A 12,593-nucleotide genomic window follows, 5' to 3' on the forward strand; every position below is an offset into this window, starting at 1 on the left:
CCCAAACTATAATCTAATTTCCATAAAACAGAGAAGTAAAGCTTGATTAATGCACTGTTCCTTTGATGCATGTTTGCTTTGAGAAAAAAATCTGAAAATAGTTGTCATAGGAGTTGAGCTGCTGCATTGTTCTTGTGTCTGTGAAGACAGCGAATGTTTTTAGAGGCTGGAGGAGCGTGTTTTCCATCAGAAAGTGGAAAGAAGTACAGAAAAGCATTGTTTCCCTTTGTAGCTTAAAGCTGTCATACAGCACCTACAGTTTGACCCCACGTTTTAGGCTCAATGGAAAATTGCATGAGGCAGCAGCACAAAGAGGTGACTTTGCATGACTTTGTCTTGTCTCTGCTCTGCATCTTTGTGGCTCTGTGAGCTCTCCCAGCATGCTTTTCTCACGCTGTAATGTCACACCTGAGTATAAGGTGACTCTTTGCAGCCTGAAGCTTTCAGGTCATCTTTACACCACACTGGCAGCAGGAAAGTAAGTCCACACTGCTGACCCCCTTAAACACTTGTTGTAGAGAATTGTATAAAAAGCTGGAAGAGACCCCTATTTTTTTAATTAAAAAGCATATAAATCTATAGGTTTCTTATGGAAAAGTGTTCCTAGCTGAGAGATCATAACAAACTTACTGTCACCTAGGAGATCTTCACATATCCAAACTGTCTGTGATCTACGACAGCTGTTAACGAACACAACACCAAAATAATCACTGTCAAGTGCTTCTAAATGAGTTTAGTATGGTGACCCGGACCATCCATAGGCATGTGTTTACATGTTGATGTGAATGCATTGCTGTTTTAACCAAACGCCTGCTCAGTAAAAAGAACTTGGTGGAGATTTTTTTTTTTTAACCTGTAGCAGGAATCCCTGGTATGTGTTTGAGAGAAGGAGGAAAAGGACTTGCTGCTGTTGTGTTCCTCGAACAGGTGTAGTCTCTGATGCTATCATTACTGCTGTCATGAGGGAACAGATGATTATAGAGCGCATGGCGCGCATGACTTCAACCTGGCCTGACGTTACGGTGAAGCCACTTATTGCGCAGACTGTACTGGGTTATAAGGGGGATGTTTTGGACTATTTCAAAATCATAGGACTCTAGTTGGCATTTAAGCAGCTGTTAGGCCAGACAATATATCGCCCATACAAATGAGCCCTTAGTGAGATCATTGCCTTTACCTTTGGATCTAGATTTTTTTTTTTAAGATAAGCATGCTGTTTTTAAAGATCCCAAGGATCATCTCATATCTGCTTTACACTTTTACAGCCATAGCAAAGCTCAGGGGAATACCATACCTGCTTAGTACAAAATCCTACAGCTGTTTTTGTACAAGAAACTCCTTTAAATTTTATTGAAACACAATACAAATTTTCCAAGTCTCTATCAAAACACAAAGCTTGCTGTTTTGACGACAAACACTCTTTCAAAGAGATGTAGACGTCAAGTTAAAACAATGGAGCAGCTACCATGCACTGATAAAGCTATAAAAATGCTGCACAGAAATGAAGAACCTATTGAAACTCAGGCTGATAAAGACTAATAAAAGCTCGAGACACGTTTTACAGGAAAATCTGTGCTATGAAAGGCAAGCGAAACTATGAATCTTCTCACATGAATTATAATTGACAGCTGCAACATAAATACCATTAATACTTTGGAAAACAAAAGCTTGAGTGAAAATTGTTTTTTTTTAAATCAGGGACTTCAACTCTTTCATTAACTCATTAAAAATTTGAATTTTATTTATTTATTTATTTTAGCAGTTTTTGCTCAATTTTTATTTTATATAAAATCTTTTTTCGCTTTTATAACTCTAGCTTTTGTAGTTGATAACAGTGACTCAAAGTGAACGTTTTTTTTTTCACCCAAAATGTGCCTTAAGGAGACACCCAAAGGCTTGAACTTTAGAAAGGCTTTCTCAATACATTGTTTTTTTTTTTTTCTCCTTTTCGATTGCTCAAATTTCTCATGTTTTTGTATTGCGTTTGGAAGTTGGCACCATGTCCATTTTTTTGCTAACACTTTAGTCTGACAAGTGTCTCTAATGGGCTGCACGGTGGCGCAAGTGGTTAGCGCTCTCGCCTCACAGTGAGAAGGCCCCGGTTCGAATCCCGGCTGGGACCTTTCTGTGTGGAGTTTGCATGTTCTCCCCGTGCATGCGTGGGTTTTCACCGGGGACTCCGGCTTCCTCCCACCGTCCAAAAACATGCTTCATAGGTTAATTGGTGACTCTGAATTGCCCCTAGGTATGAATGTGAGAGTGAATGTGTGTGTGATTGCGGCCCTGCGACAGACTGGCGACCTGTCCAGGGTGTACCCCGCCTTCGCCCTTCAGTAGCCGGGATAGGCTCCGGCACCCCCGCGACCCCGAAAGGGAAGCAGCGGTCAAGAAGATGGATGGATGGATGGAAGTGTCTCTAATGGTGAGCACATCTGTTAGCAGGCTCACAAACTTTGTCCTGTCCTGCCCTCTTCTGGGCAGACACTATAAGGTTTCTGTTGGAAATGTAAAATTAAGCATATAACTTCAATATAAAAGAAAAGTTTGATGCAGGAGGAAAGTGCTTGGAGCTAAAAATATTATCACTAAAGTTTTTATTTAAAAAGACTGTATTAAAAACATGGTGTGTTTTCAATATGATCATTGTAATATCCTTAAACAAAATACTATTTTTGTAAAATATATGTATTTACTTAAATGGTTCTCTTGATTGATTCTGCATTTAACTCTCTTCTTGTGCTTTTTGTGCTTCTAAAGTGCAATATTTATTTGGGGTTTTTGCAGAAAAGAGACCCAGCTAATGAAAAGGGGTCATTTAAAGATATAATTTGAATAAAAACTCAAAAATTCTGCAACTTCACTTGTAGAGAATCCTGCTAACATTTTTGTTCAGCTTGACTAAACACAAATAACATGCTAAAATGTTTAAAATTTGATATGTAAGCACTTTCAAATGACTTCATAAAATAATATTATTTTACTTGCAAATTATATATAAACTATAAATGCATTTGATTTACGTCATATGCATTTTTTCATTTATCTATATATTTTTTGGAGCTGTTTGTCAGCTGTTTGTTGGTGCAATACAATCTTCTGAAATAAAAGAAATGTAATAAACATAGCATAAAAAAATGTTTGAAAGAAGAAAACATTTTTATAACCATTTACCTCATAAAACAATTGGCGTTTGGGAGATGCATAGTAGTTGGTCATGTGACTGGTTTTACTTATCTCAGCAAATATAGAAACTTTCTGATGTTCTAGTTTTTTAGTTTAAATGCATCTTACTTTTGTTTATTTTGGGGGTGTTTCGTGTAAAGGTTTCTATAAATAAATCAACTTTTTGGCTTTTGCACATGTTTCACAGTTGTACTTTAAGACCATTTACTGTATGTAAAAATAAATAAGTTAATGTTAGTTCCTGGCTGCACTTGTCACCTCAACCATTACTTTTTTTATTTTGTGAACATATTTTTAGATTTTTCATTTGTTTTGCTGCTTGTTTTAATTTAACTGTGAAGCTGATTTTTTTAATAGATTATGTCAGGACTGATAGACAAGCCAAAATGCAGAAAGAGGCTTCATTGCTTCATGAAGCTTCATCTGCCCATCACTACTGGATAGATATTTGTGATCTAGGATTTGGAAATAGAAAACAACTTTGTTAGCCTGTTTATATAGACTGGTTGTCCTGGAGCCAGATCACAGACCACACCCACTATGAAACGCACTTTCATAATTTAGCTGTTGAAGATATTGCGTCATCTATGTTTTTGGTGTTTTGTTTTCTATTTTGGAACATATTAAATCCCAAAACAAACAAACCAAAAAAAAAAACCCCACCTTTTGTACTCATCTTAACCTGTTTGTGAGCAGTTTCCATTCGGATCTGTGGGAGGGAATTGAAGTTAAGTTTCATTTTCCAAAATACCAGCTGATGAGTGTTGACCCGCAGATAAAAAGGCTGCGCCATAACAGAGCTCACACGCAGTTTCACTTCAGCGTTTCTGAGACGATTCTCTGGACGATCTTTAAACATCATGAGAGGACCGACAGGTAATAGAACATCATTTTAAACCGTTTTTCTAAAGTTATTTCATTTTTGTTGAGTTATTTGTTGGAAATGTTAATGGGACTAAAAGAGGAAGTTTAAATAGCTCTTCGAAAGTGTCACAAAAAGGTTCAAATTAGTATATATTGCATTGTATTTTCTAACGTTTTCTTGCAGAATTTTGTCTGTTTTTTCCCAATAAACCACGTTTACACTTTATTTTTCAGGGGAAAAAAACAAGAAAAATCCATTACATTTCACTAAAATTAATCAAAAGGTTCTGTAGCAGCCTTCATAAGGCGTAAATTTAGATGGAGCAGAACAAAACTCAGATTAACATCTGCAGTTTTAACTTTTGGAGCAGATTAAAGGATGAGCTGCCACGTTTGATCATCTTGATCAACGTTTTGTCCCTCTGTAACAAAGATAGACTCACAAGTTAGCAATCAAAGGCAAAGTTGCCATATTGGTTTACGGCCCAATTTGGTGTTTTTTTTTTCTCTTGGCAAAAATTGCTTCAGGTGGGTGGACATACAGTAATTTTGGAGGGTTTGGGATCAGTTTGGGAGCTTTTAGTTCTTTATTGAAAGACCTTTCAACCATGTTCAGATGAAGCAGTGCCTCACCTGTCATCCTCCTCACCTGATGTCATGAGACGTAGAGCCTACGTATAACAATGACTTGTTTAAATCAAATGTGACATTCGAAGAGCAAAAAGTATAGTTAAATTATGCTTTTATTTAAAACAGAATGTATATTTTGCTTGTATTTAACTTTAAGCTTGGAGAACTTTTGTTTCTTTTTTGTCATGTTGTTGCTTAGAAACATATTTTACTTTGTTTTACTTTACTTGTTTGTTTGGATGAATCAATTTCTCCTTCAGGACATCAATCCCATAACATGAGACTGCCACCCCCATGCTTTAGAGCTGGGATGGTGTTCTCAGGCTTGCAAGTCTGGTTTTTCTCAGAACGATGATTGTGCTTACTGGGGTCAAAACAAAATCAAGTCCTTGAAGTGGTTTATATTTATAGAGAATAGCAACCAGTGAAAAAAACGTAAGATTTTTTTTAAATTTATTAATCCAACTGTTTTCTGTTTTGTAAAAAAATGGTGTCGATTTTAATTCTTCATTAAAAATTTATGTTTCATACTTCACCCTCATAGATTGGCTTCCTTCCTTATGGGTGGAAACCTTCGAGGATTTGCTGGATGAACAGTTGGACTATGAAGATGATTGGAGTTTTCAATTCAACTACAGGCTAACAAATGAACTCACTGCACAGGAGAAAAGGAGAGGCTGGAAAATATCTTGTCAATGTTCCAAAGCACAGTAAGTAGTGGTATTTCTTAAAATTTACCCCTCACATCCATATTAAGCGAAATGCAATCCTATAAATGTGATTCGTATGGCGTCAACAATCCTATGAATGTGATTCGTATGGCGTCAACGTTAATCAATGGTCCAATTGCGCTCGGTCTGAATGCACCTTAAGAAGTGTTACCGTGAAATAAGGGTGAAGAATTTTTATGTTTGTTTAACAACCAGTAGAGTTTCTTTTGGTGCTTTCTTGCTGTTCATTATTAGTCATTCATGACAGAGACAATAGTAGTGACGACATCAGCTAATCTGAGCCTTCAGATAAAATGGCCTACATAGGAGGAGAGGATCTCAGCTCTTTATAAGTTAACAGTCAATGAACGCAAATAAATGCAAAGTGCTGCTGCAACAGTGCTCGACTTGTAACATTTGATTGGTCTATGGTTGCTGTGGTGGGCAGTGTAAAGCCTTGCAGTAAGACTGCACCAGAAAACTTCAGGGTGACTGACCTGACATACCTAATTATAATTGTTAATGATAAGGTTGGTAAGTCAGTAGAAAGCAAATGTGTGTATATTCATCAAAGCTTTTGTGTATGTGGCCCACTTTACCTATATGTGTTCAGGTAAATGGAGCTGCACATCAAATGTTGTGATAGCTAAGATTATTAAAGGGCCTATACCATGTTATTCTTTAACCTTTCAGAGTAAACTACATCCATATATTACCTTTGTTGCACTAACAAACAAATTCTTTATGAAATATGAGTTATTTTTGTGAGCTGTTTCCCTACCCAGAAGTAAGACAAGTTGATGTTTGAGACCTTTCACTCCCTGTGTGTGCCGCCCATTTCCAACGCATTCTCCCTCCCGACTCTTCATATATGGCCGTTCGGGCCCACTCCACTGCACTTTTTGATGTTTTGGGTGTCCCTGACTCGTCGTTTTTTGATGTGCTGGTTGTTCCCTTTAAATGAGGGGTCCCCAAACTTCTGGGCCGGGAACCGGTATCTGACAGAGGGCCGCTCGGGACACAGACTGGTTTTGGTTCCACCTTCGGTACCGCGTCCTGTATCCTGAGAGTTGGGGACCTATGATTTAATGGGAACAGCCAGCATGTCAAAAAACGACGAGTTGGAGACAACCAAAACTTCAATAAGTGACGTGGAAGGGGCCCGAACCATATGACGAATTGGGAGTGAGAATGTGTAGCCAATTCATGACGTCATCCTAGAGTCAGCCTCGGCAGCGTGTCTGCGTTTTGTCCAAAAAAAAAACCAAACAATTATTATTATTAATTAATTAATGTTTATAATACAAATCAAAAGTCATACATTATTTGCTCTCAGTTTCCCAATCGATTAACCAAATTTAGGCCCAATTTAGCCCATGTCACTTTATAAAAACAAAAATCCATCTCTGTTTTATCCTCTCAGAATCTACTGTTTCATCTCCCCACAGATTTAAGTGTGGTTCCTGTGGAAATTCCTGGTTCTCTGCACGGGTGACGCTGTTGTTCCATTACCGGCTAAGACGTGGCCGTGGTACTGTCATCATGCGACCCCTTGGTCAGAGCTGCCGTAACTGCCAAGATGATAACTTTTACTTCCCTGGATTTGTCACAAAAACAGTGGAAGATATTTTAATCAAGGTGTTCTCAAAAATCCGCAAAAACTGCTACATGGAAAATGATGAGAACAATGTTCCTAACACAGAACCTTCCACTAAAAGGTATACAAAACCACATGAGAGTTCGCTTTGCGAATCGTGTTTATTAGGTATATGCAACCAAGATGATGATAATGAGACTTGTGTGTGAGGCAAAGCTCTATGCTACTGTTTTATTGTGTTACCTATTCATTTGAATTTTCAGCAAGTTTCTTGTGAAAACAGGGTTAATTTTTTTTAATGTCGTAATTTTGTGGGGGGTTTTTTGTTTGTTTGTTTGCTTTTTTACATTTAAACTGGTACATTTGGTGTCCATGTTTGATTCTGTTTGGGAATTATATGGTCAAATCTTATTTTTATGAAATATGGAGAAAAGTTCAGAAAAAAATACCTTTGGTGTAAAATCTCAAGTTTCCTGGTACTGTTCATTGATTTGTATACAACAAATCATGTGTATTATACTTTATTTTCACAAATCAGAAACCATACAATTTGATAATATATTGAATTATGAGATTGAATAGTGTTTTTTTTATTTTTCTATATTTTTCATGAAAATGTTTTAATCTGTTTAACGACTAATCAAGTCTTTATAAATGCAACAGAAATGTTGACACATTGCAAACATTAGTTAATAGATAAATATATTCTCCAGCTTTGTTTATTTGAACTAAAGACCTCCTATGATGAAAACTGTGTTTTTTGGTGATTGTATCATGTTCTTGTGGGATTTTTCTAATGATGGAAGACATTAATAAATAAAACTAAGCTGAAAATTGCATTTCTGAGTATTTTATGTATTCTAATTGTTGTGAATCAAGTACTGTTGGAAAAATTTTGAAACTGACGTAGAAATTTTTCAATGACAAGCCACAAGCTCCCTGCTCCACTCCATTCTGATGCATCCACTTGTGGACTACTAGATCCATGAACATCATCATTTTTCTCATCTGAGCCATCATCTGGCTCAAAACTGGATGGCTGCATAGCTCAATTAGTGCACACCACTGTTATTGCATATTGTATGTGTGTAATGGGCTCTGAGCTAGTGGTAGAGAGTGGAAAATGGATAATGGGAAGTGGAGGTAGGCTTACTTTGCCCCCTCAGAGGTTACTCAGGGGGGGATTTGTGATTAACTACTGCCGGATCTGCAAAAACTATTTCCTACAGAATGACAGGGTTTTTAGGGGTGTTTTTTTTGCTAAAAAAAAATAAAAATGCATTATTATAATTAATAGACCACTGGAACGTTTTAAAATAGATCAAAAGATGACTGGAGTGGGACTTTATAGTAGTAAATGAATGCTGCAGGTCCTAATATTATCTTACAGCCAGCAAAAAATGCATCCCAGTAAAAATAGGATACGTTCCTTTACTTGGCTGCACCAATTGAGCCACATATTTGGCAAGCAGGAACAGCAGACTGATAAGGTTCCGGGAATCCCAATCTTTAGATTGCTTTATGACCCAACTACCTTGTGACATTTACGACATGCCTGATCCTGGTCTGATCACGTTTAAAATTCAATTAAGTTTACTTTAGGAAGTATTTAGAATGTATGTACAGCGCGCCCCCTACCGTCTCAATCCGCCACAGCACATGGAACTAGTTTTTTTTGTTTTGTTTTGTTTTCATAATTTGTGAGTGAGAAAATATACTAAATTATATCACACGATTTAACAATTGTTTAAACATTAATATTGTTCGATTTATATTACATTTTGTGGCACAAAATGCTTTAAAGCCCCAAAAACCATCACAGCAGAGCCGACCAATCAGAAGAAAGCTCTGTGCTTTCACTGGGCATGCGCAATGCACTCCTCTGCTTGGCAGCAACAACAACACACCGACCGTAGCCGGAGCAGTTGGTCTCCCTCCGCTGTCAGTAGCGTCATCGTCCCCCCGCTGTGTCCGGTCTCAGAAAGGATGGTTGAGCGGAACAGCTGCCGGGGATGTGAATGACAGTTGGAAGATAATGGCCCCCGATTTGTTTCAGTTCGAAGGCGTGCGGCTGGTGTTCAAGTGAGAGAAATGTAAGTAGAGCAGTTGAGGTTTGGGTTTTTTTTTCCTTCTTTTTGCTGTGCCATACTTAAGCTAACATAACAAGCTAACGTTAACCAAACGGGGGGAAAAAATCCTGGGGCTTAAAAGGTTTAGCCGCAAACGTTCTTTAGTGGTCGTAAAACTGCCTCTTTAAAAAAACAGAAGTTTAAATTACAAATAAGCCGTTTTATTGGCATCGCCGTGGACTGTATCTAGCGTCTGCTTTGTATTATTCCCACAGCCTGACAGTGTGTTGAACAAAGGAGCTTGAACTGAGGGGCCGCATGGACAAACACATGCAGGGAGAAGTCGGCTGTTGTTTGTTTTGTGCTCCATTTTATGCTGACATACTTTGCTGGATAACCACACGAGGTCTGACCTGAATGCTTTCGCTGAAACACTGTGGCCTAGCTAATTTAGGTGAAACGCACCGGGTGTCATTACACACTTAGAAAGCCTCAGTCCAATAAGTTTTGTGTTTTTGCTGCCAGACGTTGTTCCACATCTCGTGCAGGAACGCAGTTGATAGTGTCACTCCACTTGTTGTTTTATTATCTTTTTATTATGCAGATAGTGTCTGGATGAGCAGAAAATGTGTTTTATTTCTGTAAATATCACAACTGTACTGCTGTTGTCACTGTCAACTTGTTTAGTAGTTGGTAAAACTCCATTAAATGATCCAAACTAAAAGTAGCTTTAGTGGAGGAAAAACTTATAGCTTTTAATCAAAGCACACATTTCAATGTAATAAACTACAGTTTCCTTTTGCTGCTGACCAGACTTTCCAAAAGGAGTCACGTTGTTATTGTTAGTGGACATCTTCATTCATTATTTTCACTTGTTGCATTTCCAAAAATGGAGATGGTTTGTTTGACCTGTGCTTCAGTTTTTTTGTGGTTAACACTCCCACCAGCTGTAATAAGTAGATCACTATCATTTTAGCCATAGCCACAAATCACTGGATAACAGTTGCGGTGAAGAGGTTTCACTCTCGTCGTCGATAATTGCAAGGCCACTGTCAAGTACAGACCTCAAAAGTTGGTGATTCCCAGAATTCCAAAGTTTCCCCTGGTGCCCAGACTTCCTGTCCTTATTTAGACGGAGAAGCAGGCGGATGTATGCAGGGAGGTGAAGTGAACTGGAAGTAAACCAGTGAGCACAAAACATACCCAAACAGACAGACTGACCTATTAACTACAGTGCCTCTCTTCAGTTTTCTTCTGCCTCTAGATATATAAAGAGAGCTGAACTTAAAAAAAAAATGTTATTCTCCTGTGGTAGCTCCCCCTATTACCTTGTCTGTTCTCCTCTGTGTTCTTGTCTGTCACCATGCAAAAAAAAAAAAAAACAAAAAAAAAAAAGGGAGGCAGGCGAAGGGGGAAGGCAGCCGGCCACGTTAGTCAAATCTTCTAAAGCCGGTCAGCCAGCGACCAACTGTAGCTGGTCTAAAAGAGGCTCTTTGTGAGCGGCCAGACAGATGGCAAAAGAATGACGATTTTAATGATACCCCCAACAATCAAACACTCACAACAAAAAGACGGGCTCTCAATGCACTTTCCTGTTGCTAATGGGGGGGTGCACGTATTTCATACATTATGTGGGAGCGAAAAAGAGGTAAGGAGGGAAACGATCGAAGTACATTTGTAAGCAAAGTCATTCAACTGTTCGGATCATGTGACAAAAAAAAGGGGTGGTTCCCACCATCAAACACCATTTTTTTCCTATTTTTGAAAAGGGAATTATCCAACTAATAAGATCCTAAAAGTAGGAAAGATTTGGAATAAGTTTGATTAGCTGGACGTTAAGTTTAGCCGGTTAAGGTCCGTAGTGCTGCAGGGTTAACAGCTTTTACAGGCAGTGAAGCAAGTTTACGGTTGGTTGTGTTTACAGTCTTTATGAACATAACCTCCTTTAGGCTCCACGTTGGCCAGCTGTGGCAATATTGACCTCACTTTTCAGCAACTGACTAACAAATCGATGGCTTGGATATCATTAACCAACCCCTTGCAGCCTTCCCTCCATACAATTATCTCCCGACCTTTCCAGCTTTTGGATCCGGCCCTTTGTTTTTCCTTCTATTTCCGCTAAGATAACATCCTCGCTGCAGCGCATCAGCTGATCGATCCATGCACTGGTTGATTGAGCTTCTCTCCTGCTGTCTCTCCTCCCATCCTTCTCAACTTATGCCTTATAATTTTTCTCTTCTCTATCCTTCTTCTAATCCTCTTTCCTTCTATACGTTCCTGTGATCACTCTTATCCCTCTCTTTGCCCTATACAGGGAATGAAAACGCCAAACCATGTTGCTGTGAATTGTTGCTTGCGGCGAACCGGGGAGGAGGAGGAGGAGGAGGAGAAGGAGGCAGAAAAACGAAAAACTTCTGCCACAGCTCCAGATAGGTGGGCTCCAGCAAGCGGGAAGCAATGGGAAACACGGCCACCAAGTTCCGCAAGTCTCTTCTCAGTGGCGACGAGGCCCTGGCCTGGCAACTCTACGAGGGCAATCCTCAGTTCAGGGACAGCCTGGACCCGAACGCATCATACGGAGAACAGTACCAGCATAACACTGCGATGCACTATGTATGCCGCCACGCCATGACGCGGCTGCTCAGGTAAAACACGCTCCATCGACTACATTCAATTGAAAGTGCTATTTGTACGATTGCTCCTCAAGTTATCTCAAACTAAACATACCAGTCATTCAACATTTTAACGGCTGATTAGTTTCTCTCCAACTTTTACTTGAAGTGGAATATGAAGATGTACGTTTTTGCTAGTTATTAGACTTATCAGAGGATTTTTTAAAAAGCCAGATGGACACTAATAATGACAAAATTCTGATGCAGTTTATGGAATCTAACTTGATTTCTATCTGCTAAAGCTTAATCTTCAAATATATAGATAGAAAAAATGGTTTTCTATGACTTCATCCAGTACTAATAAAATGCTAAAAAAGAAGATTAAAAAGGCAGCTCTACATTGCTGTTAATAGCTATTCCCATCCACCACCAAAACTAGCACAGTACCAAAACATAGCGCATGATTTCTGCTAACTATGCAGGAAATAGATCTACATTATTTAACATGTTTGGAAAGTCAGTAAAGAAATATTGTGGATTTGATACTGAAGTGTCATTTTAAAGGCAGTAACTTCATCATTTTAATTTGAATTATGTTGAAATATTATTTGCTGTTTATATCAGAGGGTTTTGAGCAAAACAAGTTAAGTTGATTTTTTTTTGTAATTAGATCTGAATGTGCCAATAAAAGGAAACTTAACATGAGTTTAAGTCGCTGTTTTCCTTTAAATTTAGAAAACGTATTTTTTTCATATGTAAAATATCAACATATTAGGTATAATTGCATAAAAAATCTGTAAAGCGGTTTAAGATAAAGCATTAATAATGATTGTACAACACAAAGAGTTTTGTCCGTCTCTGTTTGCTTTCTTTATTATGATTTTCGTGACTCCTCCTACTCACTTAAAGCTTAATCACTTTAGTTAAT

At 38.3% G+C, this 12,593-nt stretch overlaps 3 protein-coding genes across 3 annotated transcripts in view; 2 read left to right on the top strand and 1 right to left on the bottom strand.

Annotated features, from left to right (window-relative positions):
• The window catches only part of adnp2b (ADNP homeobox 2b), a gene marked incomplete in the record, with an annotated part of 705,870 nt that overhangs the window by 663,377 nt on the left and 29,900 nt on the right, over positions 1 to 12,593 (bottom strand).
• On the top strand, positions 3,176 to 7,834 carry LOC112160420 (receptor-transporting protein 3). The gene is made up of 3 exons (XM_024294900.2): positions 3,176 to 4,059; positions 5,222 to 5,387; positions 6,836 to 7,834. Exons 1-3 carry the CDS (start codon positions 4,044 to 4,046, stop codon positions 7,191 to 7,193), a joined length of 540 nt encoding a protein of 179 aa, XP_024150668.1. The 5' UTR covers positions 3,176 to 4,043; the 3' UTR covers positions 7,194 to 7,834.
• The window catches only part of LOC112160072 (ankyrin repeat and IBR domain-containing protein 1), a 16,725-nt gene continuing 12,795 nt past the window's right edge, over positions 8,664 to 12,593 (top strand). Inside the window, exons 1-2 of the mRNA XM_024294424.2 lie at positions 8,664 to 9,077; positions 11,368 to 11,698. Coding sequence (XP_024150192.1) covers positions 11,511 to 11,698 — 188 coding nt within the window. The 5' untranslated portion in view covers positions 8,664 to 9,077; positions 11,368 to 11,510. The remainder of the gene's footprint in view (positions 9,078 to 11,367; positions 11,699 to 12,593) is intronic.

This window comes from Oryzias melastigma, linkage group LG11, assembly GCF_002922805.2.
Source record: "Oryzias melastigma strain HK-1 linkage group LG11, ASM292280v2, whole genome shotgun sequence".
Taxonomy (NCBI): Eukaryota; Metazoa; Chordata; class Actinopteri; order Beloniformes; family Adrianichthyidae; genus Oryzias; species Oryzias melastigma.